Here is a 27422-nt window from a genome sequence, read left to right as displayed (position 1 = left end):
ACGCCCCACGGCCTTGGATGCCCAAACCGACGGTGCCTAACCAACCCCTAACTTCCCAACTTACCTCTCAAAGTGGTTGTCGCACCCAGAAGACCTTCGTCCCGAAGCCTGCAGTGCCTTTGCAAACCGGGGGTTCCCGATTGAAAACAGGGCATCTGACGTCGAAACAGCACCCTGCACCCGGCCGCCATAGTGCCGCTGAGGGTGCACCTTTGGTGCTACTTTGTTTCCCATTTGACCTGAGCTAAAGTCCAGGAGCTCTGCTCTCAAAACCAAGTCACCTGCTTGCCAGCAGCCACCAACCGGAGGCCCCCTAACCCCCATTTGATAACATTGGGCCTCAGCACTCTGCACCCTGCTGCCCTAGTGCGGCTGAGGGTGTAACAAGAGTGCATCCTTGACCCTGGGGGACCCCTGAGTCCACGCCCAGAACAACTACCACAACAAAGTACTTACCTTTAAACCAATAACACTATTTTCCTTCGTACGATAACATTGACTGTTTTTCTATGAAAAGTTTTTACGTGTGGCGTTTGAAAACCTTAAGAAATTCTTTAAAATTGCACTAACTAACAAAAACGATTTTACTTCCCTGTTTACAGGAAATGTCCCAAGGTATACTGCACTTTGTGTAAGAAAAGTAATCTGAAAGTAATGTACTGGTCATTTTACTAAAAAGCCCATTCAAAGTATATGTACTGTATTTACAAAGCGTTGCATTTCTCAGTAACAGTACTGAAAGTCAAAACAAAGTGCATATACAATTACAATCCAAACTGTATTACAACTGTATATTTACTGCAAAGTATTTATCACTTACCTGTGCCAGGCTTGCTTGGTTCTAGGAAATAAAATAACTAAAAGAACATTTTTATACAAAAACAATTGGTCTGAAATTCAATCTTTGAGTTTGTGAATTCATTTGCTGAGTGTGTACTGGACTCTGGGTACACTATACCTCACTTTGGTATAGTATATACAGAGCCAGCTTCCTACAGGAGTATCGTAAACAGATTGTGGCAGAGGGTCAGGCCATCCCGAATAACTCTAATCAGATGTGCCTTGGATGCATCAGACACAGCCACACGAGGAATAAATACCAGTTTGTCCTCAGGCGTCACGCTAGGCTATGGTGTTCCAGCTTTAAGACAGAAGTTCAACAAGTGGTCCTTAATATGCCCAACATCTCTTTGGTCCTCAGGTGGACGCCATCCTAGATAAAAAGAAGAAAGGCACAGAAACAGCTACGGCCATGGGTGCCTTGCAAACTAATACATCAGACGCCTCCACTTCCCAACAGAAGAAGGGCCAATCCACCTTCTCCAAAGCTTTTTTCAGGGATCCCTTTAAAGGTGGTAACAATAGAGGCAGAGGGTCTTCCACCCATAGATCATCCTTCACTACCAAATAGTGACTTCCTCACCCTTCACCCACCAACCACACAACACCTGTCGGGGAAGAATGCAGTTTTTCCATCCAGTCTGGGAATTCATCACCATAGGCCAATGGGTACCAGCCATTATCCTACGTGGTTATAGTCTGGAGCTCCTTACCACTCCACCCAACATCCCACCTCTCACTAACAGGTTATCACAAGATCATCTAGCACTTCTCAAACAAGAAGTCCAAGCCGTACTTCTCAAAAGGGGTGACAGAACCAGTCCCTATTCACCAGCAGGGCACAGAAGTATACTCCTCATATTTCTCATTCAAAAAAAGAACGGGTCCTTAAGATCAATCTTAGATATCAGGCACCTCAATTATCATATCCTCTCAGAACATTTCACATGGCGCTGCGGCAGGATGCCATTCTCCTTCTGCAACAGGGCAACTTTATGACCACACTGGACTTAAAGGATGCTTACTTTCACATACCCATATGCCTTGCTCATCGCAAATACCTCAGGTTTGGAATAGCAGGAAAACTTTACCAATTAAAAGTTCTTTTGTTTTAAGTCACTACTGCTCCTCGTGTCTTCACAAATTGCTTGGCCGTAGTGGTAGCACACTTAAGAGGACAAAACATTCATGCATTCCCATACCTAGCCGACTAGCTCATTTAAACGCCAGCACTCATCACCAATGTCAACAACACATTCAGTTGACAGTGAATCTACTCCACCGCTTGGGGTATACCAGCAATATCCCCATATCTCACCTTCAACCTCTTCAGATAAAACCATGCTTGGGGGCAACACAACGCACAGTTGGGGTTAGCTGATCTCAATCCAGCTTGGTTACAGAATTTTCAAACCATTCTATCTCACTTCAGCCGAACAAAACTCCCACAGTTTGGACTGTCATGCATCTACTGGCAATGATGGTGTTTTGTATTGCCATAGACCCATACGCAAGACTACACATGCACCCACTGCAACAGTGTCTTTCTCGCCAGTGGTCTCAAGCACAGGGTCATCTATAGGATCTACTGCTGATAGACCGCCGCACTCATTGTTTTCTGCAATGGAGGAATACCAACAACCTATTGAAGGGGCGGGCTTTCTTGGACCCAGTGTCTCAAATCATTCTAAACACTGACTCGTCACAAATGGGCTGGGGTGCACATCTCCAACACCTAACAATACAAGGTCGGTGGGATGTCAGATAGCCGTCCCTTCACATCAACTACTTGGAACTTCAAGCAGTCTTCCTAGCACTGAAAGCTTTCATTCCTCATCTCTCATGCAAGATTGTGCTATTCCGCACAGACAATATGACAGTCATGTACTAACTATTAAAACTGGGGGGTGGGGGGGTCATGTCAACTGTCACCTCGCTCAGACCATATGGAATTGGGATCTTCACCATCGCATTCATCTCTTGGCAGAACATCTGCCAGGAATGGACAATATTCTTGCGAAGCTGCTTAGCAGGACCCACCAGCAAAACCACAAATGGGAAATCAATCCACCAGTTATCTTTCCATACTTTCAAAAGATGAGGTTTCCTCAAATACTCATTTGCCCCAGCCGAAAATGCAAGAGTCCAAATCTTCGCCTCCCAAGTTGCAACTCCCCCCTTATCCTAGGGCAACACACATGGATAAATTGATCAGGGATATTTGCCTATGCTTTTCCACCTCACCCTCTCATTCCATTTCTGGTTCGGAAACTCAAGCAACTATCCTTATAAATGATCCTTGTAGCTCCCACCTGGGCACATCAACCCTGGTTCACAACCTTACTAGATCTCTCACTAGTCCTACACGAGAAGCTCCCATACAGGCCGGACCTTCTCACTCAGGACAAAGGGCAAATCAGACATCCATTCCCCAAGATGTTCAGCCTAGCGGTCTGGCATCTGAGGTCTTAGAATTTGGTTACCTAAACTTGCCAACAGAATGAATTGACATTTTTAAACAAGCAGGCAGACCCACAACTAGAGATGTCATCCTAAACAAATAAATCCCCTCAAGGCCGCAGTCAGGATATTATTTATTTGCTTCATTTACAAAAATCCAATTTAACATATACTTTCATTAGATTGCATATTGCTGCCATAGCTGCCTATGCCACACAATAGACAGAATCTATCTCTCTTCAGGATTCTAGTCATTAAAGCATTCATGGAAGGACTTGAACTATCCCACCTCGTGTTCCTCCAGCACCCTCTTGGAACTTATATATTGTACTTACAAGGCTCTTGGGTCCTCCTTTTGAGCCTTTGCATTCATGCCCTCTTCATTAGCTATCATGGAAAGTGACGTTTTTAGTTGTTTCCTTCCCTAGTGTGTTGGTAAGCTTTAGTTGTTAACCTTAGTAGAACCTTTCTTTCAAATACATAAGGGCAAACTAGCTCTTCGTGCTAATCCTAAATTCCTACCAAAGTAGTTTCCCAATTTCACCTCAATCCATTGTGGTTCCTGTTTTTTCCCTAACCCTGATTCTGTTGCACAAAGAGCTTTTCATACTTTGAATGTTAAAAGAGAGCTTATGTTCTACATAGGTAGAACTAAAGCTTTCAGAAAAACAAAGCAACTCTTTGTGGCTTTTTCTCCACCTGAAGGCAACCCTATATCCAAATCAGGCCTAGCTAGGTGGATAGTTAAATGCATTCAAACTTGTTAAATTAAAGCCAAGAGGCCTTTACTTGTAACTCCTAGAGCACATTCCACTAAAAAAAGGAAGCAACTATGGCATTTTTAGGAAATATTCCAATAGCTGACATTTGTAAAGCAGCTACCTGGTCTACACCACACAGATTTACTAAACACTACTCTGTGGACACTATAGCACGCCAACAAGCCAATGTAGGTCAGTCAGCGATTCATACTCTTTCAAATTACTGTAACCCCCCAGCCACCGCTTCTGAGAGAATCCTTCACACCCTATGCAGAGCATGTGTATCTACATACACACTGATCGGATTTTTACCTAGTAACCATCTGTTTGTGGCATATAGTGCTGTAGATTCATGTGTCCTCCCTCCTCTGATGCTTATGGCTCTTGCAGTTATGTTTTCACACATCTCTATCATATACTCACATATTAGCACAGACCTCTCTATTTTTACACATTCATTACACTCCTTTCTCACTCATCTGCGGGAAAACAAACCAAATCTAAGGAGTCGGTGCCCATGTACAGTATCACAGAGCAGGGGAGTCATTCTAGCTCGTTACTCAAAACAATTCGTCGAAGAAAAACAGCTTGTACAATTCCGAACTCAAAACTAGATGGCAGGAGTATGCAGAGCATGAGAATCTATAGCACAACATGCCACAAACAGATGCTTACAGGGTAAGTAACATAATTCTTATGCGATGAAAACTTAAATTCTCCCTGTTTGTCTGTTACTTGTCCCCTAATTGATTCAACATTAATTATTTATTAAAATGAATTACCTGATATACTGGCTGGTAGGCAACTTGTGTGTTTTTATATTTTTTTGATGCATGCAGGCATCATTGCAATAGCAGTATACATAGTTGGTAGGAAATTATCTTCTCCACAGTGCTTAATCTCACCATTCACATTAATTATACCTATTTAAACCGCAAACTTCCTGCTAGTCGGCCATTAATTTCATTTCAAATCTTTATTCGGCTATCCAAGAAAAAATAGCCACAAGTACAGACAATAATAATACATCTGAAAAAATACAATTACATTGACCATTATTAAAATTGATTCATTTGTTACACTATAACAGAATACTTTTCTTCACATTAATTGAGTTCAGGATAAACAGGGCAACATTATAACATATTAGAGGATCATTTAGTATCACTAAAAATGTAATTCCTACTTTGTGTGACCTAATGTTATGAGCAGCAATCAATGGTTTAAGGTAAAAACAGGGTATGAAAGGGACATGGTACCATATCAGGTGGGCGGGACTTCATTTTTGGGACTGCGACCAGGTAATGAGCGATGCCGCAGCTCAATCTCAGTAGCACGAAACGGTGCTATACATAAGTCACATATGACAGGTAATTATTAGCTCACTCCTCCAAGTTAAAAGATTTGTACAATTCGATAGTCAGTTTATTCTGGTCAGCCTTTGATCTAAGATCCAGCCTATGTTGCAAAAAGGAATCTTTGATCTCTTTCTTTTTTGGGACAATATTTTTGAGGTATCCGACTATGCTGATAGCTTGAGCAGATTTTCTAGAGAGGAATTAATATATAATAACCATAGAATTTGTAATGCGTCATTCAAATTTAAACAATCTAAAATGATAGATCTATTAAAAGCCTTTTCTTCCCACAGCCAAAGTGGGGCCCACAGTAACAGTGGACTAACCAATAAAAGATCTTCTAAAAACTGAAATCCTACCTTGTGGTGTACAATAGTATTCGATGCAGAGGGTGGTAGGTATAGTAAACGTTTTAGGAAGCAATTTTCTTCTGTTTGCAGGGCCGTGATTTTTACATAACTCCAAAGACCTGCCCCATAAAGGGCTGCACTTACACTTTTGGTTTATAATTGGCAACCATCTCATTAGTTGGTCGATTCCCTAATTTTGACGAGAATTTAAAAATCCCTTGGGTTGCCCTGCTCATTTTAGCTCTGGTATTTAAAATATGTTGGGACCATGAGCCATTTCATGAAAATAAAATACCAAGATAGCAAAAGGAGTTCACTGTATGAGTTGGGGGTACTGTCAGTAAAAAAGGTTTTGCAAGATTTCGGTTTAAGCTCACAGGTCAAGGTGTATGTTTTCGATTTATTGATTACCCTTTTCCTTTGTGTCATAAAATCTAAAAAAAGCATCCATCAGTCTCTGGAGGTCTATTGCGCTCTGTGCTAATAGTACTGCGTTGTCAGCATATAATAGTACAGGTATCGGATGACCAGCAACTCTGTGGGCATCCGCCTTTGTTTGTAAATTGCTGTCTACCCATTAATGAAAAGGGAGTATAAAATTGGCGTCCGCACACACCCTTGCCGTATACCCTGCCCTACCTTAAATTTAGATGAGCATTCTTCCCCCCACTCGCCTGAATAGCCTGAAGAACTTCTTCATTGGTAATATTCAGAGGGAGAGACCTCCCCTCGCACAACTGCCAATCAGACCTTGCCATCATCTCCCCACTATTACTAAAAATTCCAGAAAAATGTCACCCGTGTATCTGAGGGAACAAAAGAACAGAACTCTGGGGCATCATCATTATTCAGGGAGGGAACATTTACTGTATCCCAGAAAAGTATGTTATTCCTAGTTTTAGCAGAAATGGCCAAGTTTTCCCATACTTCAGCCTGGAGTGTCGGTTTCTGGGTAGCTATAGCTAGTGTATACTCGCTCCGTAGGGAGTTGATAGTTGGGAAATCTCGCAGCGATTTAGATAGGGCATGCTTTAATACCTGTAGTTCTTTAGTGCAAGTGCTATCAAACCATCCCATTTTGTTATTACTTGATATTCCTGGGTATTTTTGGGGCGATTTCATCCTGGAGGCAATGGGTTTTTTCCCTGTGGTTAGACACTACTATTTCCACATGGTCAGGCGTAGATCAACACCCGTCCACTGGATTCTAACACCGTTTATCCTAAAGGGGTCAATATAATTTACTAATTCAAATACATCCCTCCTTTGGCACCAGAAGAAAAACGATAATGTAAGCAAGTTATGATCGCTGAATATGGAGGGAGCGCCGCTAAGGTTGAAACATAAACAAATAGCAGAAGCAGACAATAATACATGGTCTATAATAGAATACAAATTCCTTCCTGTAAAGGTTGGGACTAATTCCCCATTAGGACCACAGCCCCCCCCTAAGTAGTTGGAGATCGTATTTGGGGTCATCCGATTTAGAGCTTCCCAATACTAGTTGTAAGAAACTGGCTCTATATATACTGCACCAAAGGGAGGTACAGTGTGTATAGAGTCCAAGAGTCCCCAAAGGTAGGCAGAGGTTTAAGTTAGATAGAACCTTCCTCTCTAATAGTGGTAGCTTGTTCGAGCAGTAAGACAGTATCAGAGGACAGTGTTAAGCATTTGATGTACCCACTCAGTCAGCAAATGAATTCACACACACAATAACTTAACTCCAGGCCAATTGTTGTTGTATAAAAATAATCAGTTTATTTTTAGAACCAAGGAAGCCTGGTACAGGTAAGCATTAAATACTTTTCAGTAATAAGTTACTGGATAGAGAACAGTTGAAAAATGCAATAGGAATTGTACTTTGTTTGATTTACAGGGGAGCAGTAGTATGCAACACTTAGCCTATTAATTTCAATGCACTGTATTTGCGTTTTCAGTAAATTGCAGGTAAGTTACTTTTCACGTTACTTTTCTAACTCCGTGCTGGATACCTAGATTCAGCGCTGGGACATTTCCTAAGAACAGGTAAGAAATTACGTTTTGGGTATTCGCATGATTTTTAAAGAATATTTTCAGATTTCAAAACTCCACACTTGAAAACCTTTTGGGGCAGTACATTGAAATGAATAGGCTTTTACAGTAAATTGCAGGAAAGTTACTTTTCACGTTACTTTTCAAACTCAGTGCTGGATACTTAAATTCAGCACTGCGACAGTTCCTGCAAACAGGTGAGTAAACACGTTTTGGTTATTTGTGTGATTTTTAAGGGATATTTTTAGATTTCAAAACTCCACACTGAGACTTTTGAGAGAAAAAGTGTCAATGGTCTCCTATGGAGGGAAAACGGGTTAACGGTTCTCAGGGAAGTAATCGGCTGTGGGAGTTAAGATTCTGGGGTTCGACTCTGGGGTCTCCCAGGATCAGTGATGCACTGTTGCACCCTGCGGCACTAGGGCGGCTGGGTGCAGAGTGTTGAGGCCCAATGTTATCCAATGGGGGATAGGAGGCCTCCGGTTGGTAGCTGCTGGCAAGCAGGCCACTGGGTTGGGGGAGCAAAGCCCCTAGGGTTAAGCTCAGGGCAAGGTGCACCCTCAGTGGCACTAGGGCAGCCGGGTGCAGGGTGTTGTTTTGAGGTCGGGTGCTCTGTTTTCAATGGAGAACCTCCGTGACAAAAACACGGCAGACTCTGGGACGAGGATCTTCTGGGTGCGACCACCGCTTCGAGGGGTAAGTTGGGATGTCATGGGTTGGTTAGGCACAGTTTGTTTCGGCACACAAGGCCATGGGGCGTCTGGTGCAGGGGTGCCTTGTGACGTCAGATTTTCTCACCCGCTCTGGTCGTGGTAGGGGGGGGGGTCCTCTGGATTGAAGCTGCAGGCGTCATCTGGAGGCTTGAGGCAGGTCAGGGGTTGCCGGACCTTGGGTCTGGATCGCCAGGGGGACCTCCTCGTGGTGTTTTTCCACTCTAGCTCGGGCCGGGTTCAGCGGGTGCAGAGTGGGCTGGCTTTGCGGTCTCTGGCTGGCACCAGAAGCTGCAGTTTAAACACGTCCGGTGTTCACGAGAGAATCAGGCTGGAAAGTGAAGGCAGGCAGGTCCTCCGGGGTTTGTGGGGTTGCTGGCTGCTGGACACGCTGGGATTTTGCAAAGGCAGGTTCAAGGGGAGACAGGCCTGTAGGGCTGGGGCCAAGTCAGTGGGCGTCGTCCTTGTTAGCTCTGCATGGCTCTTCGTCCTTCTTCTTTTCTTCTTGTAGGTAGGCTGGATCTGCCTTCTTGGTTCAGGGCTGCCCCCTAAATACTATATTTAGGGGGCGTTTTAGGGGTCTTGAGGTCAGTAGCCAATGGGCTACTGACCTTAGGGTGACTACACCCTTGGTGTGCTCACCCCACGTGGGGGAGTGAGCACAATCCCTAGTTCTGATTGGGGAGTGCCTGCCATCTTCACGATGGCGAGCACTGGAGAGTGGACTTCACCTCGCCTCCCCCACCTCAGGGGTGGAGTTGGCAGAGGTTTGCACACCCCCTGGGTTGCTAGTTTTTCCCTCCTGTCTTCCCGCCGAAAGGGAGGGGAGACAGGAAGGGGGCCTGCTCCTGATTGCAGGAGAGACTGGGGGTCGCATTACAAAGGCTGCCAGGCCTTTGAAGCTCCCCTGCCACAGATGGCTCTTCCTGGCCTGGGGGAGCTGCGAACACCTCCGCCCTGGAAAGGCTTTGTTTCTGGGCTCAGGGAGATTAGGCTCCCACCCTAGGGGTCCAGAAACATGTCTCGTGGTGGCAGGCTGGTGTGTACCAGTCAGGGAACCGACCAGAGGCTGGTCGTTTTTCAGGGGGTATCTCTGAGATGCCCTCTGTGTGCATTTTTCATAAAATCCCACACTGGCATCAGTGTGGGTTTAATGGGCTGAGAAGTTTGATACCAAACTTCTCAGTTTTCAGTGTAGCCATTATGGTGCTGTGGAGTTCGTGATGACAAGCTCCCAGCACCATATACTCTTAATTGCAGCACTGCACTTAGTGCCTAAGAATGGACTTAGACACTGTAGGGGTAGAGGGGACCTGCACCTGTACCCTCACCACTGGTATAGTGCACCCAGCTAGAGGGGTGACTGATCTATGCCAGGGCAGTGGGTTGTAGGCATGGCACACAGGGATGTGTGCCATGTCGACTCTTTACTTTGTTCTGCACCAAAACATGCAGCCTGCAAAGTGTGTGTGTGTGTGTGTGTGTGTGTGTGTGTGTGTGTGTGTGTACGTACGTGTACACACACGCGGGGGGCCCCTAAGGGTGGCACAATAAATGTTAATCCGTATTTGTAAAGCGCGAACTACTCACCCTTACGGGTCTCAAGGTGCTGGGGAACGTCGTGGAAATTAAGTGAGCTATTGCCCAGAGTCGCATGGTGCTGAGCTGGCTCCGGACCCGGGGATCGAACCGTGAACCCTGTGCTCCGAAGTCAGCTGCCCTGGCCGCTGCACCACACCTCAATAAGTGCTGCAGCCCTTAGAGGTCTTCCCTGGTCACAGTGCCCTGGGTACCTGTGGTACCATTTGCCAGCGGCTGACCTGTGACCAGAGATGCCAATTGGGTTAGTTTTGGGGAAAGAACACCGGCCCTGGGAACCTGCTTGGCAGGGACCCAGGACACACCAAGAAAAAGTGAATCAGTAGTCTGGCAAAAAGTGGGAGGGTTACTGCAACAGAAACCCACTTTCCTACACTCGTGTCAAAAATGATAATTTCTCTCTCCATCCTGCTAAATATGGCCACATGCCTGGTTGTTGGATGCACCACATGCCTGTATATTAAAGTCTCCTGCCACAATAAAGCATAATTCGTGTTAATTGGAGCCAAAAATATTTCAAGGCCATGGTCAAGAGCAACATTACTACGTGTAGAATTAAAAATAATGTTATGAAAGTTTACAACTACCGAATCTTTCCCTCCTTTTTTACTTGGCCACAACATTTGTGCATCAGTAGAGATTTTATTCGATATAAGTATCTGTAATCCCCCTTTTTAAAATTATTTACCTGATATACTGGCTGGTAGGCAACTTGTGTTTTTTTGTTTGTTGCTTGCAGGCATCAATGCAATTTTTAAAAAGCAAAATTCCCACTACTAGACCTTACTTTTATCACTATGTAATGTGCATGACATAACATGATGGTTAGCCTTTTTATCAGGAATACTTGATGGCGAAAGGTGGAAGTTTCAGCTGTCGCTCATGTAGCTGAAGTGAAAGCAAAATATTTGGCACCTTGGATCCAACGAAATTGATTTTATGGCACGTGTGCTCCTCCATTGTAGTTTAGAAATGCAAATCTAATGTATGCTGTGTTTTTCTTCTGTTCCACACTTTTCCACTTTCATTCTGGTGCCCTCTTCTTTCCTGTGTTCTTATTTCTTTTCTTCTCTAATGTTATTGAGATTCTGTAGTAGGGGATCTCTGTGTATAGTCCTAATCTAGTGAATAGTCCCGCCCACGTGCGTGGACCCCGGAGCAATAAAAATAATCTCTTAAATTGTCAAGCCATGCAGACCTGCATCTACACAAGAGAGAATTCAAAGACCGATATTGCAGCCTATATCCACAGGCTACACTGTCCAGTACTTCAACTAGAAAATTCCACCAACATCCACAAACAGCACTGCCTGCCCAGCTTTTTCCACAGAGAAAAAACCTGCCTCTACCAGCAAAAGCCTCTGGAATGATAGAGAGGGAGGAATGGACAGACAAGCCCCATAGGCTGCCATTATGTGGCTCAAAACAGGATACTGTGCCTTTAAGAAAACTTTCCAGAACTTTTCCAGTATCCCAGAATGCACAGCAGGTCCCTTTTACTTTCAGTTCTTTTTTCCAGCTCCTGCTAGCAGGACCCTGGAGCATTGAGCTCTCCCTTTTCAAGGGTTTATTTGGTGATTTTGTCATTTTTCAAGTGTTTTAGTGTTGGGGGCTTCCTTCTGGTGTTGTCTGTGAGAAGTTGGCCTGATGTATGATGTCACTAGTTATAGTGTACACCTTATATCAGTCCAAATACCCTTATGGTGATTGGTTGTAAAGTCAACCTTATAGACCAGCTATCCTAGTGGTAGCATGGACAAGAGCAGTCTTAGGCTAAACTCTGAATGGCATGTGAAGCCAGCTGTGATACCATATATAATCCCTTGAATACCAAATGAAAGGACACCACAACAGATATATATATATATATATATATATATATATATATATATATATATATATATATATATATATATATATATATATAGTGTATTTATTCTAGTCAAACCCTCAGCACTCTTTATGAGATTAGAGGTAAGTACAACACAGTCTTATTTAAGCATACATTAAGTCACACGGGTAAGTAATATAGTTAGGCCCTAGGGGCCACGCAAACCATATACTAAGTAAGTGGTATAAGGACCACTGTCACGGAAATAGGATAGGCCTAGGCCTAGTCCTAGGGAATCGCTGGGGCTACACTACACTAGCAACAGTTAGGAAGTGGGAGGCCCACGGGATTCAGGTGCAGAGTGGAAACACTCACGCGTAATGCGTAAAAGCCGATAGAATTACTAGCAGTTAGAAATTAACAGTTTAAGGACATTTCTGAAGCAGCTAGAGAGTCGAGACTAGGAAACCAGACCCTAGGATAGTCACTACCCTTGTGAGCACCGAAGTACCCAAGTTACCTAGCCCACGGGCTGTGGGTGCATAGGTGTGAACTTGCGTCGGGTTTCGTCGTGGACTTCTATGGATGCCTGAAGGAAAGTTGCTGACAGGCAGTCAGTGAAGAGTGTCCGGTGGATCCCAAGGCTGGGATCAAGAAGAGAGGAGACCTGCAAGCAGAAGGGACAGAGTCAAGGTCACTAGCCAGTGACCACGTGGAACCAGGAAGGAACCAGGCGATTTCGTGAAGATTGCAGGTGAAGGTGAAGCTTGTCGCTGCAGCCACGGGGACCAGGAGACGTCGAGGACGACCAGGACCAGGAGGCGAGCTGTCCCACGAAGGCTCTTGCTGTCGGCGGCGTCGAAGTCGAACTAGGACTCACCAAGCCTTGGCAAGCGGAACCCACGAAGAACGGAGGACTTGCATCTGGTGCAGACCAGGAAGGTCTGGGGTGCTTCTCTTTTGCAGGGAAGCGGGAGCCAGTCTGGAGGAGCCAAACCAGCAGTGAAGATTTCAGGATGCGTCGTCACAGAGGCCACTAGCCAACGGGCAAGCAACCGGACAGACGCGGCAAGCAGGAAAATGCAGAAGGGCCCCACGCAGGACTCGTGGAGTGTGGGGGGCTGATCTTCGGTGCAGATGGTGCTTGGGGTTGGGGCTTCTCAATCCCCGGTGCACAACTTCGAGGGTGCCTCAGAAGCTGCGCTGGAAGATACTAGCCACTTTTCCCAGGTAGCCGTTCCCACGTCTCTCGTCGCCTCCACGGATCTGAGCTCGGCTGTGGATGTGGATCAGGGTCGGAGAAGTCTGGAAGTCAAGGCTCTGGTCGGGCTCTGCAGTCAGTCCCTCGTAGAACTTCAGCAAAGCAAAGGGTAGTCTCTTGATGGTGCCGGTTTGCACAGGGTAGCCACTCCTTGGTCACAAGGGAGATTTTTCAGTCCTCTTCTTTCGTCGAATGTCAAAGGTCCAGAGTTTCTGTTCAAGTTGCAGGTTCAGGATAATCTAATCTCCTGGGGCCCAGCTACCACTCTTATACTAATCTGGGGGGCTGGGTTACCTGCTAGGTCACGCCTTATGGGTGGGACCTTGGAGGGGGGTGGTTACACCCCCTTCCCTTTGTCCAGTTTCGCACCAGGACTGGGGCTGGAGTGCCCCAGCACCGGTTTGAACTGGTCTATGCACGGGACACCTTGTGTGCCCCAGGCATGTCTCATTCTTTTCATCCCTCCCTGCCCCACTACACTAAGGCCTGTCTGGGGTGGTGCTCACACCTCCCAAGGCAGGAAACCTATTGTCCAAGCCTCCCTTGCCGGGATCACTCCCAGCAGCAGGAGGTCAGACTCGTGTCTGTGGCAGCAGCATCCATTTTGTGATGCTGGGGCTCTGGTTAACTTTAACCGGGTAAGTAGGTTACAACATGTCTTCTCCCTCTAGAAGGGAGGGATAATATCCTCATCCCCAGAAATGGGATGGGGGTATTATTCCAAAGTGTTAGACACCTTACACAACATGTTTTGATAAAGCCAAACCATAGTTACCATAACCGTTTAAGATTATAAGGCACTTTAAGAGTATATGGTAGGCTATATCATAGAACAGCTATAAGGACATGGTTCCGAAAGCTGCAGACAGGCTCAGCTCATGCTAGAGCACCATCTCACATGTTACCAAGCACTCTGCCTCCAGGATTGTTAAGGCCTGCCATAGGAGTGGCTGATAGGTACACATGTGTCTATATGTAAGTTAGGTATAGGAATACTACACCTAAGCAAGGAGTGATTACACAACCTTGCCCCAGCTGAGTGATCAGCCAGTCGTGTCATAATGGAAGGCCAGGCCAGGGGTGGCATAATACATGCTGCAGCCCCTGGTAGGCCTAGTGTACACCTATGCCCTGGGTACCTAAGGTACACTGTACAGGGGCCAATAAGGTGATCCTATCCAAATGGGTTATGCACCTAAAGTACATAGTATCAATTTCGAGAGAGAGAACACAGGGCTGTGGGTCTGGTTAGCAGGCCCACAGCCACATCTAAGTCGAAAACCAGTAAAGCAAAAAGTGGGGGTGAACATAGAAAGCAGACCCTACTCTCCTACATTGTCAACATGCCTGGCTTGTTTGACAAGTGACCAGAGTGCGATAGGAAGAAGGCTAAGTCAGACCCACACAGGGTGTGCATCGTCTGCCTTCCCCAGTCCCATGTGCCGGAGGAGTGTGAAATCTGCCACTCTTTCTCAGCCAGGACCCTGAGAGAAAGAATGAAGATCAGGCTCCAAGTCCTGGAGGACAGAAGGCTGAAGGCACAAGGTGGGTCAGGAGGGGCAGGTTCGAGGCATGTGGGCTGCTGAATTCATATCTGTGCATAGATCGCCGCCTAGTGTTGGGTCCGGATGATTTCACATTGTTGTCCTGGAAGAGTCTTCGAAGTATCACGAGATAGGTGACTCCTCCCCTGGACCACAGTGCGCATGGGCATCCTCTCCATCCTTCGATTGTTTTTTTCCGCCATTGGGTTCGGATGTGCTTATCTTAGCTCAAGTTAGGAAAATTCAGTTTAAGGCCAAAAGGCCTTTAGTTATCGTCGGTACTGTTCCCGTTCGGTATCGACTAGTTTCTTTAGTGCTTTAGCACCTTCTTCCAGCTTTTCGGATCCGCTTGGTCCGAACATCGAACTTCGATCGACGATGGAATCGAGGACTCCATTCAAAAGGTGTCCTTTATGCCACGCGAAATACCCACACATCGACGTCCACCCGGTATGCAACAAATGTCTCTCACCGGATCACGATGAGTCGAAATGTATGGCCTGTGCCCGATTCCGCTCGAAGACTCTCCGGAATCGACGGGCAGCGAGATTGGAGGCGCAGCAATCGGCGCCTGCCTCGGCCAACATCTTTAGCACCGAAGACGAGGACGCCGAGAGCGTGGAAGACGTAGACTCCAGCCCCGCTTCCGAACACGATTCCCGATCGGAAGACGACGATGAGGTGATCTTTCAGAGAGAAGAAGTCGTCGAAGAGGTAGGAGACAACGATGAGGCCTTTGGGGCCGAGGAAGATAGCTCCAGCGAGGAGCTAGGCCAACCTGTCGATACGGAGGCCGAAAAAATACGTCGTCATGAGGCTCAGGTCGAGGGATCGCCTTCGGGCCTTACCCAAGATCAATCTCACGGTTCTTCGGCCCCGCCTTCAGGCCCGGCCTCGAACATTTCGCAAGAGCCATTATTATCGAAGACGACTGGATTCCCTTCACCAAAACCATCCATCGCACCAGTTCCATCGAAACCGAAAGTGAAACTGGTTGTGATCGGCTCGAAGGCCTCGAAGCCCTCCACTCCTTCGACGCCGGCAAAGGTCATTGGCTCCAACCGCGCAAAAAGGGATTTCTGTGCCGAGCTCACCGCAGCGGATACGGGTGCCGAGCCAAAGAAGAAGGCCCTCGGTCCCCACAAGGCGCCTCGGCCTCTGGCACCGAAGACATCGGCCCCAACCACCAAAGTCAAGGTGGCCACCCCGTCTGCGTCGACGTCTAAGACGGCGGCGCCTGCCAAGTCATCGACTCCAACGAGCGTCGATACCTCCCTTCGGATCGATGACCCCATGACTGCAAACAAGTCGGGGGCCGCTTCGACGCCTACCTCCAAGGTGCCGACCGGTTCCAAAGAGCCATCTGCGTGCACCGTGCAACAGGTCTCGGCATCGTTGCAACGCATCCGAGTACGGGCAGCCCTCCACTCTACGTCGGGTCCCGACACGCACAAGGCTTCGAAAGCACCCTCGGCGCCGACCAACATCATGTTTGGGTTGCCGACGCCCACGGCGCCGAAACTGTTCGAGATTCGGACACGTGTCCGCCAGACACAGTCCCCATCCACTGGACAAACAGATTTCGAGCCTTCACAGCCACAATTTATTGACGCCAACACTGGTAGGTTGATGCTCCGCAAGCGGGAAATCACGCCAGAGAGGGGATTGGACTCCTACAAAATTCCTCTCAAACACAAATTGCCGGCAGGGTCAGAGCCAGTGCTTCATGAACACTTTCAACCCTTCCATCAGGATCCACCGTCCTTTTCTCCTACGCCTTCAGAGGCAGACGCAGTAGAGGACTATGTAGGGGATGATACCACCTACCCTGGGGATATCGATCCTGATGATCACCTGCAAGACCCAGATCAGGCATGGGATGACCCCACAGACCAGGGTACCGCACCAGATACCCATGACACGCAGCTTTATAACATAAAGACCTCTCCCACAGAGGACACTGCTGCCTTTAATGCCCTCATAGAACAGGCTGCTGCCAATCATGGAGTAGAACTCCATTCTGACACTGTCGAAGAAGACTTCTTGGTGGATACTTTCGCCTCTTCCGAAAGAACTGTCAAGACTCTGCCCATGTTAAAAGGAGTACTCAAACCTGCAAAAGACATTTTTAAAGAAACAACCAGGGCACGGGTGCTAAACCCCAGGATTGAAAAAAAATACAAGCCTGCACCCGGAGACCCTATGTACATTAGGGGTCAGTTACCTTTGGACTCCATGGTGGTTGCTAATGCTCGCAAAAGAGCCCACTCACAAACAGGTGATGCTCCTCCCCCAGACAAGGAGTCCAAAGTGCTGGAGACATCAGGCAAACGGATTGCAGTGCAAGCAGCGAACATCTGGCGCATTGCCAACACACAGGCACTCCTGGCCCATTATGATAGGTCCCACTACGACACACTAGAATCACTACTCCAACATTTGCCAGATGAATATAAAGAGGCAGCGGAGCTCCTCATCAGAGAGGGACAACTCCTTACCAATGCATCCATCAAGTGCGCACTGGATGCAGCCAACACAGCGGCGAGGGCAATCAACACAAGCGTCATGTTGAGACGGCATGCATGGTTGAGAATCTCAGGCTTCAAGCCGGAGATTCAGAACAATATCTTAAATCATCCGGTCAACCCAGACTATTTATTTGGCCCTGAAGTTGACACTACCCTCGAGAAAATTAAAAAAGACACTGACACTGCGAAATGAATGGGGGCTCTGCAGACGCAGCAGTTTCGTAGTGGCTCCTTTCGTCGCCCCGGGAATAGAGGAGCAGCTAGAGGCCAGGGGTCACAGCAGCAGTACACTAAAGGGGCACACAAAGTACCTATGATAAAACCAACAGAGGTGGATATCGTGGCTCCAGCACCAAGGGCAGAGGACGTGGTTACGGCAACACCAGGTCCTCCCCCAAAACAAACAGTGACGCCCTCTCCCTGCCCCCCGACCACATAACACCTGTCGGGGGGAGACTCCAACGGTTCCTGTCAGCGTGGAAAACCATCACCACAGACAGGTGGGTCAAGGACATTATCCAGCACGGTTACTGTCTCGAATTAACGTCCACTCCACCCAACATACCGCCAAAGCACCGTCCTATGTCCGTAGAGCACTTGGCATTATTGCAGCAGGAAGTGCTAAGTATGCTACAAAAAGGTGCAATAGAGGTCGTGCCCGTCAACCAGCTGGGGACAGGGGTGTACTCTCTGTACTTCTTAATCCCAAAAAAGGACGGGTCGCTCAGACCTATACTAGACCTGAGACCCCTCAACCAATACATTCTCTCAGAGCATTTCCATATGCTCACCCTACAGCAGGTTCTCCCGCTACTCAGTCAGGGAGACTTCCTAGCCACACTGGGCCTAAAAGATGCGTATTTCCACATACCCATACACCCTTCACACAGGAAATATCTCAGGTTCACTATTCAGGGGCATCACTATCAGTTCAAAGTTATCCCCTTCGGAGTAACAACAGCACCCAGGGTCTTTACCAAGTGCCTAGCAACAGTGGCGGCACATCTACGGAGACAACACATTCACGTCTTCCCTTACCTGGACGACTGGCTTGTTCAGGCAAAGTCAGCCCAGCAATGTGCCAGCCACATGTCCCTCACCATTCACCTTCTTCACAGTCTGGGATTCTCACTAAATTACCCAAAATCACATCTCCAACCCGCACACGTACGACAGTACCTGGGCGCGACTATAAACACTCTGGCAGTCACAGCTCAGCCAAATTTAGTGAGGATCAACAGCATGCAACTGCTGATCTCAAAGTTCAAACCTCAACACTCCCTTCCTGCGCGAGTGTTCATGCAGTTGATAGGCATGATGGCCTCCTGCATTTTCATACTCCCGCACGCGAGACTACATATGCGCCCGCTTCAGGAGTGCTTGGCACGTCAATGGAATCAGGCTCACGGGCAATTAAAAGACCTAGTGTTGGTGAGCGGTCGGGCATACAACTCTCTGCATTGGTGGAATCCACAAAACGTTCCAAGAGCCTGTTCCACAAATAATACTGACAGCGGACGCCTCTCTCCAGGGTTGGGGAGCTCATGTACTCACTTACACAGTGCAGGGACTATGGACAACGCAACAAAAGAAGATGCACATCAACGTTCTGGAACTGATGGCAATCTTCCTAGCCATGAAGGCATTCAAAGTACACTTGTGCAACAAAGTAATGTTGATCCGGACGGACAACATGACTGCCATGTACTACATACAGAAGCGGGGAGGAACACACTCTCCACAGTTGTCTCATCTGGCTCAGAGCATGTGGAAGTGGGCCATTCAGAGGAACATATTCCCCATGGCGGAACACCTCCCCGGCAAGGACAACCAGATGGCGGATCTGCTCAGCAGACACAGCCACCAGATGCACGAGTGGGAGCTACATCCGTCAGTTCTCCAACCGTACTTCCAACAGTGGGGTCATCCAGAGATAGACCTATTCGCCACAAACGAAAACGCAAAATGCCAAAGCTTTGCCGCCAGGTTCCCACATCCACAGTCACAGGGCAATGCGATATGGATGAACTGGTCCGGCAGATTTGCGTACGCTTTTCCCCCAGCGCCATTAATACCTCTAGTGGCACGCAAACTGCGACAACATTCACTGACACTCATCCTGGTTGCTCCCACATGGGCGCGCCAACCATGGTACACCACCTTTCTAGAACTTTCCGTGGTGCCGCATCAAAGGCTGCGGATCAAACCCGCACTTTTAACGCAGAACCATGGCGAGATTCAGCACCCAGATCCGCAACAGCTGAACCTGGCAATCTGGCTCCTGAAGTCTTCGAGTTTAGCTACCTAAACCTGCCACCTGACTGTATGGATATCATCAAGGAGGCCAGGAGACCCACTACCAGAGCTTGCTATGCGGCTAAATGGAAGAGCTTTGTCATTTACTGCAACAACAATGACATTAACCCGCTGGACGCATCCATTCAAAACATCATCTGTTACCTCCTACACCTATACCGATGCAATCTGGCATACAACTCAATACGTATCCATTTAACCGCGATAGCAGCCTATCTCCAAAACAGGCAGCACCTCTCTTTATTCAGAGTGCCTGCCATCAAAGCCTTCTTGGAAGGACTCAAACGAGTAATTCCCCCAAGACACCCACCGGCACCGGTGTGGAACCTCAATTTGGTCCTCACCAGATTAATGGGTCCACCCTTTGAACCTCTCCATTCATGTGAGATTCAGTTCCTCACCTGGAAAGTGGCTTTCCTAGTGGCAATCACTTTGTTAAGAAGAGTTAGTGAACTCCAGGCACTAACCATTCAAGAGCCATTCATACAGGTTCACGCAAACAGGGTTGTACTACGTACCAACCCCAGATTCATGCCCAAAGTGATATCGCAGTTCCACATGAATCAAACTATCGAACTGCTGTTTTCTTTCAAAATCCACAGAATGTCGCAGAGAGAATGCTCCATACACTAGATGTAAAGAGGGCCCTCATGTACTATATAGACAGAACTAAGGACTTTAGGAAAACAAAACAACTTTTCGTTGCCTTTTCTCCACAACACAAGGGCAACGCCATTTCCAAAGCAGGTATAGCCAAATGGATCGTTAAATGTATTCAAATTTGCTATCAAAAAGCTAAACGCACATTAAAGATTCCCCCACGAGCCCACTCAACACGAAAGTTAGGGGCATCCATGGCTTTCCTAGGAAACATTCCTTTACAGGAAATATGTAGAGCAGCCACATGGTCCACTATACATACATTTACCAAACACTACTGTGTAGATGTACACTCAAACAGCAGGCAGCTGTAGGACAGGCTGTTCTCAAAACTCTTTTTCAGACTGCTGCAGCTGGCGCGGGTAGCCGCCGCTAATGGAGGTACTGCTATGTATTCTATGCACAGATATGAATTCAGCAGCCCACATGCCTCAAACTGAATATGCTACTTACCAGTATGCATCTGTTCTTGGCATGTAGGGCTGCTGACATTCATATCGCCCACCCTCCTCCTCGGCGCCTGTAGCGGCTGCAGCACTCAGAATTACTGTATAGCATGGTCATCACTTACTGTATCTACTCCATCACTGCCACAATGGCGAAAAACAATCTGAGGATGGAGAGGATGCCCATGCGCACTGTGGTCCAGGGGAGGAGTCACCTATCTTGTGATACTTCGAAGACTCTTCCAGGACAACAATGTGCAATCATCCGGACCCAACACTAGGCGCCGATCTATGCACAGATATGAATGTCAGCAGCCCTACATGCCAAGAACAGATGCATACTGGTAAGTAGCATATTCAATTCTTCCCATGCTGAGGCCTCTGGGGGGGGCTCCCCAGGGGCAGGAAGACCGGCAATCGTCCCCATTCTCCACCGACGTACATGGCTACGGCGTCGAGGGGGATGACTACGGTCTGTTCGCCTTCTCCCCAGGGCTCTGGGGAGAAGCGACGTCGACGCTCAACGTCGCGGGAGCTGACCAGGCCGCCGTCGACTACTTCGTCATCGCTGACGCCGTCAACTTTGCCGTCGAGTCATCGACGTCGAGATCAGGCCCGGCGTCTGTGCTCGCCGTCGAGGGGAGGTCGACGTCGGCGAAGAGTAGACGGCCGCCGTCGAGGCGGCACTCTCCGTCGAGGCAGCACTCGCCGTCTAAGAGGGTTTAATCGACGTCGAGGCGGTGCAGGGGGTGCCCGGACACCAGGAGTCCCTCGGGGTCACGTAAAAGGATAACAGAGTCCCCGGGCTTGGGGTACTCAGTGGTGTATACGCCGCCTCCTCCTCCGCCACCACCACTTACGCCATCACCGCCGCCTCCTCCTCCTGCTATTCCGCCTCGCAGGCCTTTGGGCCCACCCGCGGTTCCAACGCGATCGGTCTCGTTGCCCAGGTATCCGACGCCGCCGCAGGGAACGCCTAGGCCGCGGCGCCAGGTAAGCCACCGTCGCCGGGCCCGGCGAGGCCGGCGGAAAGACCAAAGCCAAGGAGATCGCGCTCCCGCTCCGGACGGAGAGGAAGATCGCGGAGCCGTGGGCGGTCGTCGTCAACATCGGGGCGACGCCGCAGGAGGTTCCTGCGATTCCAAGTCGGCGCTAATCATTATCAATACACAGTACTGCCATTCGGGCTAAAGTCTGCGCCCAGGACCTTCTCGAAGTGCATGGCAGTGGTAGCGGCGCACCTGCGGAGGAACGAGGTGTTTGTCTACCTGTACCTGGACGACTGGTTGATCAAGGCCTCATCTTTCTCGGAAGCACAGGCGCACTTCCGGAGGACGTGCGCTCTCTTGAACAAGCTGGGGTTACACTTCAACATGTTCAAATCTGTCCCGACTCCGGTCCAGTGCATACAGTACTTGGGGACCTCCATCGATACACGGTCAGCAAGCGTGTCTCCTTCGGAGGGTAGACGGTTATCGCTCCTTCGGAAGGCTCAGGACCTCATGGCTGCTCCATCGACGACCGTGAGGAAGGTGTCTTCGCTGCTGGGGTCGATGGCCTCCTGTGTCTTCCTCACTCCTCATGCACGGCTCCACATGAGACCACTGCAGGAGTGCTTGGAGGATCAGTGGGATCAGAGGACAGGTTCTTGGGACGACAAGATACGGCTGTCTCTACATGCTCTTCAGTCTCTGAAATGGTGGTGTTCGGCGGAAAATCTCCTCAGGGGGTTTCCTTCCACAAGGACATTACCAAGACGAGTATCGTGACGGATGCGTCTCTCCAAGGCTGGGGAGCGCACTCCGGAGACTTGCAGATACAAGGAAAGTGGTCCCTGTTGGAGTCTACGTACCACATCAATTTCCTGGAACTCAGAGCCGTTTACTTGGCATTGAAGGCCTTCCATCCGTGCTTCCAGACCAACTCGCTGCTGATACAGACGGACAATACAACCACGATGTATTACCTCAACAAGCAGGGGGGGTCGAGATCGCGCACTCTGTCGCAGGAGGCGATCTGGCGCTGGCTTCTGGCCCGGGGAATGATGATCACAGCCACGCATCTGCCGGGGATGCAGAATGTTCAGGCGGACGCACTGAGCAGGCTGCTTCAGGAAAACCACGAATGGGTCATAAACGACGAGGTACTAGAAGTCTTCGCAAGGTGGGGAACTCCAGACGTAGATCTGTTCGCCACCGCCGAAAACAGCAAATGCCGAGACTTCGCATCCAGGTACTACCAGAAGGGGACGCTGGGGAATGCGCTATGGATCGACTGGTCGAACAGCTTTCTGTACGCTTTTCCACCCATTCCCCTGATTCCGGCGGTGCTCATCAAGCTGTCCCAGTCCGGGGCTCGGATGATCCTGATTGCCCCGGAATGGCCCAGGCAGTGGTGGTTCACGGACCTGCTTCACCGGTCTCTCCTTCCTCACATGCGGCTGCCGTGCAGGCCGGACCTTCTCACGAAGTTCGGGGGGCGGATGGTGCATCCCAACCTCTCGTCTTTGAGTTTGACGGCATGGCTCCTGAGAGAGTGCAATATGGCCATTTGAATCTACCAGAAGATTGTATGGACATACTGAAGGAGGCTAAACGTCCTTCCACTAGGACTTCCTATGCTTACAAGTGGAAGAGATTCTGCATCTGGTGCAAATCCAAGAACTTTGACCCGATGACCTGTAAGGAAGATGTCATCCTTCCATATCTTTTACATTTGGCGCAGTCTGGCCTTAATTTCCACTCCATTAAGGTTCATCTCGCTGCTTTGACTGCTTACAGGAAATGCCCTTCACAGACTTCCTTCTTTCAGATCCCTGTGGTCCAGGATTTTTTGGAAGGCTTGAAGAAGGTGTTCCCTCCTGTCAGACTTCCTTCGCCTTCATGGGAATTGAATGTGGTTCTGTCCAGATTGATGAAGGAGCCTTTTGAACCTATTCGCAAGGCTTCGTTACAGCACCTGTCCTGGAAGGCGGCGTTCCTAGTGGCCATTACATCGGCACGCAGGGTGAGTGAACTTCAGGCGTTGTGTTGCCGAGAACCTTATACTGTATTTCATGCTGCTAAGGTTGTTATGCGTACTCACCCTAAATTTCTTCCTAAGACTATATCTGATTTTCATGTCAACCAGACCATAACTTTACCTACGTTTTTTCAGAATCCCTCTTCTCCAGCGGAAAGGTCTCTCCATTCCCTGGACGTTAGGATGGTGTTGAAGTTTTATCTTGATAAGACCAAAGATATTCGTAGGTCAGACCAGTTGTTTATCAATTATGGATCAGTCAGGACCGGTCTTGCTACCTCCAAACAGTCCATCTCTTGGTGGATTGTGTCCTGTATACAATCGTGTTACCAAAAGGCTAATAAGACCTTAGGGGGTAAACCTAAGGCTCATTCCACCAGGGGCAAAGCTGCCACGACTGCTTTGCTGAGTAATGTTCCGATTGCAGAACTCTGCAAGGCGGCCATTTGGAGGTCGGTCCATACCTTTGCTGCGCATTACTGTCTGGACACGGATGCCAGGGCAGATGCTCAGGTTGGGCAGGCTTCGCTGCGAAATTTGTTCGCACAGTAGTGGTATTATTTTGTAATCTTCTCCACCGCTTTTTTTGTGTGGGGATGGGCTTGCCATTCTATTCACTAGATTATGACTATACACAGAGATCCCCTACTACAGAAGGAGTAGTTTCTTTTCTGTAACTCCAGTTCTGTAGTAGGGGTATCTGTTATAGTCATAAGCGCCCGCCCTCCTCCCCGGTGGAGAGATAAATGTTAACGTACGGAATGCTACAGGTCTGGCGTGCTATGCCTTAAAAAAGAACTGAAAGTAAAAGGGACCTGCTGTGCATTCTGGGATACTGGAAAAGTTCTGGAAAGGTTTCTTAAAGGCACAGTATCCTGTCTTGAGCCACATAATGGCAGCCTATGGGGCTTGTCTGTCCATTCCTCCCTCTCTATCATTCCAGAGGCTTTTGCTGGTAGAGGCAGGTTTTTTCTCTGTGGAAAAAGCTGGGCAGGCAGTGCTGTTTGTGGATGTTGGTGGAATTTTCTAGTTGAAGTACTGGACAGTGTAGCCTGTGGATATAGGCTGCATTATCTGTCTTTGAATTCTCTCTTGTGTAGATGCAGGTCTGCATGGCTTGACAACATAAGAGATTATTTTTATTGCTCCGGGGTCCACGCATGTGGGCGGGACTATTCACTAGATTATAACTATAACAGAGATACCCCTACTACAGAACTGGAGTTACAGAAAAGAAACTACTCCTTAGTCACTAAGTGTGGAATCTTTTCCAGGATTTTCTGCCCCATATATCCCTTTCTCCCCATTCCTTCCCTTTTCATATTTTTTCTCCCCTTGTGGCCTGACTCCTGCAGGTGCCGTATGTGTTCTGTGACCTTCTTCTCCAAGTCTGAGATGCAGATCCACTCCAAGTCCCACACGGAGACAAAGCCTCACAAGTGCCCACATTGCTCAAAGACCTTTGCAAACAGCTCGTACCTGGCCCAGCATGTGCGCATCCACTCTGGCGCCAAGCCCTATACCTGCAACTACTGTCAGAAGTCTTTCCGCCAACTCTCACATCTCCAGCAGCACACGCGGTAAGTATCCACTGGCATGTGCATTGCTTCTTCCATACTATGCGTGCCTGGCTTCCAGAAACAACCTGAAGAAAGGCTCTGCTTGATGCCTGCTTCTCCTGGTGTGCATGTTTTAAGGACAGAAACACTGCTAGCATGTAGGGTGCTTTGTGTGTGGTGGCCAACAGATAGATATGTATGGTACCTGTAAGGTTGTGTCGTGCTTGAAATCAGTTCAAAATGCATGCCTCATTTTCACACTCTGCCACAAGAAATGAGTGTTTTGCATTGTTTACATTCATTTGGCTGTGTCTCTGCATGAAGGTCCATGGCTACTGCTTTTCCCAAGTTTGCTGCGGCATGCTTTTTGTAGAGTTATGGGTTGTTAGTAATTGCAATTCAAGAGCCAGCTGTGCAATTGTAAGGTCTTCCATTCAGACAGTGTCCTCTACGTCTTGCCTCATGTTGTCCTTACTGCTGGCTGTGAAATGAAATGGGAAGGGTAGATCAACCTCAACCAGTCGCAGCCTGGGTGGAAAATGAATAGTCAGCTCTTCTTACCTTTGTCAGTGGTCTGTGCACTACTGCATTAATTTAAGTGTGACAATTCCATCATTAATAATAGCAGACATTAACTGCCAAAGTGCAAAGGGTATAAGTTGGACCATTGAAACAAGTTCTGTCTGATTTCTACCTCAAAGCATTGTTTTCCCTCTTATTGTTCCAGATTATTTTAGGATATTTTAACCATTACCAGTCAACATCTTTCTCTTGATAGCACTTTATCCAAACACCCAGGTTATTACATTAATCCAAGATCACCTCTGCCTCATTATTCTCTCACCCGTCACTCCAGTTCTGGGTTTCAGCCTTCTTTTCCCTTCCACTTTCAGCCCCATTCTAACTCCTCGTGGAGATTAACATGAAGCCACCTTTTCTGTTGGAAATTGTCCCAACTTATATATATATACTTCTTTCCCTAATAAATGTATGGCTCATTTCCTTACCTTCTCTCTAATTTTTATTACATCAGCTTAGCGGAATAGTAGCTTTTATTGCCAGAGAGTAGGCTTTGACAAGGCCTAGCCATCTGAAGAAATGGCTGTCTGTTAGGCTGTTCTTACTGATAGTGGTTCCTGCATGTTTGTGGTTATGTTCCTCTTTGAAAAAGTGCACCTCAGCTTTCCGACACCTCTTGCTTCCATCAGCAGGATTACCGCTAGGAAGATTGCCAAATGCAGGTTGTCTGGTTCCCAAAAGCTTTCTCTTTTTTCATTTTGTCACTTGGTGCTTTGCAAGTGTACTTGGTTTCCCTTTGAAGTTTTTGTCATGTCTATGTCCATCCAGTCATTGTTAACTGCTCTAAATGAACCTCTTTCACAAGTTATTGCTGGTGTGTACTGTGCTCATTTTCATTTACATTTATTGTTTGTGTAGTCTGTAAATCGAGGACTTGTTTTAACCAATAATCTCCTGTCCATTTCTATTTAATATTGAGACCTCCTGTATGAGTAAAACACTTCACATTCCATACTGAGAACTTTGTTTTTCTCAGCTAATCCCTTCCCCATCCTATGTCTGTGGGTCCATTGGCATAGGGTGCACTGAGAGCCACTGTGCAGCTGTGAAGATGGTAGGAACAATGCCATCTTTATAATAAAACCTTTATTAATAATAATAAACTATAACATTAAAAAGCCTCTGTGTGTAATTTTGGGAAACTTTCAATAGAGATACAAAACTTTCATAAAATAGATGCCTATCTGCACGTGCTTTTTTAATAGAAAGTTCAGAATAAACTTAAAGCCCATGATGTTTGAATCTATTTCTAGCTTTTGTTTTTAAAGGGAAAAAGAAAATAAATTGACGTTACTAGATAGTGTTATGCAGCATATTTAGCCCCTTGAAGACATTTATTCTTCTTTATCCACTCATGTATTCTTTATTTTCTCAGTTACCCTTCAAGCATTTTTTTTACCTGTCCCCCCTCTATTTTGAACATTTTACAAAAAGACAATTGTGTGGTTTGGTACGTTTGTCGAACAGCCGCATGTTTCAGGAGAGCCAAGTTTGTCAAATATGACTGACAAGAGGTAGACTTTATCAGAGGTAATTTAGCTTTGGGCTAAGATGGAAAAAACAATTCG

At 47.6% G+C, this 27422-nt stretch overlaps 1 protein-coding gene across 2 annotated transcripts in view; it reads left to right on the top strand.

The window, feature by feature from the left end:
- Positions 1–27422, top strand: part of ZNF384 (zinc finger protein 384) — a 309260-nt gene that overhangs the window by 103237 nt on the left and 178601 nt on the right. For both annotated transcript variants that reach the window (XM_085619828.1, XM_085619829.1), the window contains exon 5: positions 25072–25296. In XM_085619828.1, the coding sequence (XP_085475954.1) occupies positions 25072–25296 (225 nt within the window). The remainder of the gene's footprint in view (positions 1–25071; positions 25297–27422) is intronic.

The sequence above is a fragment of the Triturus cristatus genome, chromosome 7 (assembly GCF_964204655.1).
Source record: "Triturus cristatus chromosome 7, aTriCri1.1, whole genome shotgun sequence".
NCBI lineage: Eukaryota > Metazoa > Chordata > Amphibia > Caudata > Salamandridae > Triturus > Triturus cristatus.
This window is presented reverse-complemented; position numbering and strand designations above follow the sequence as displayed.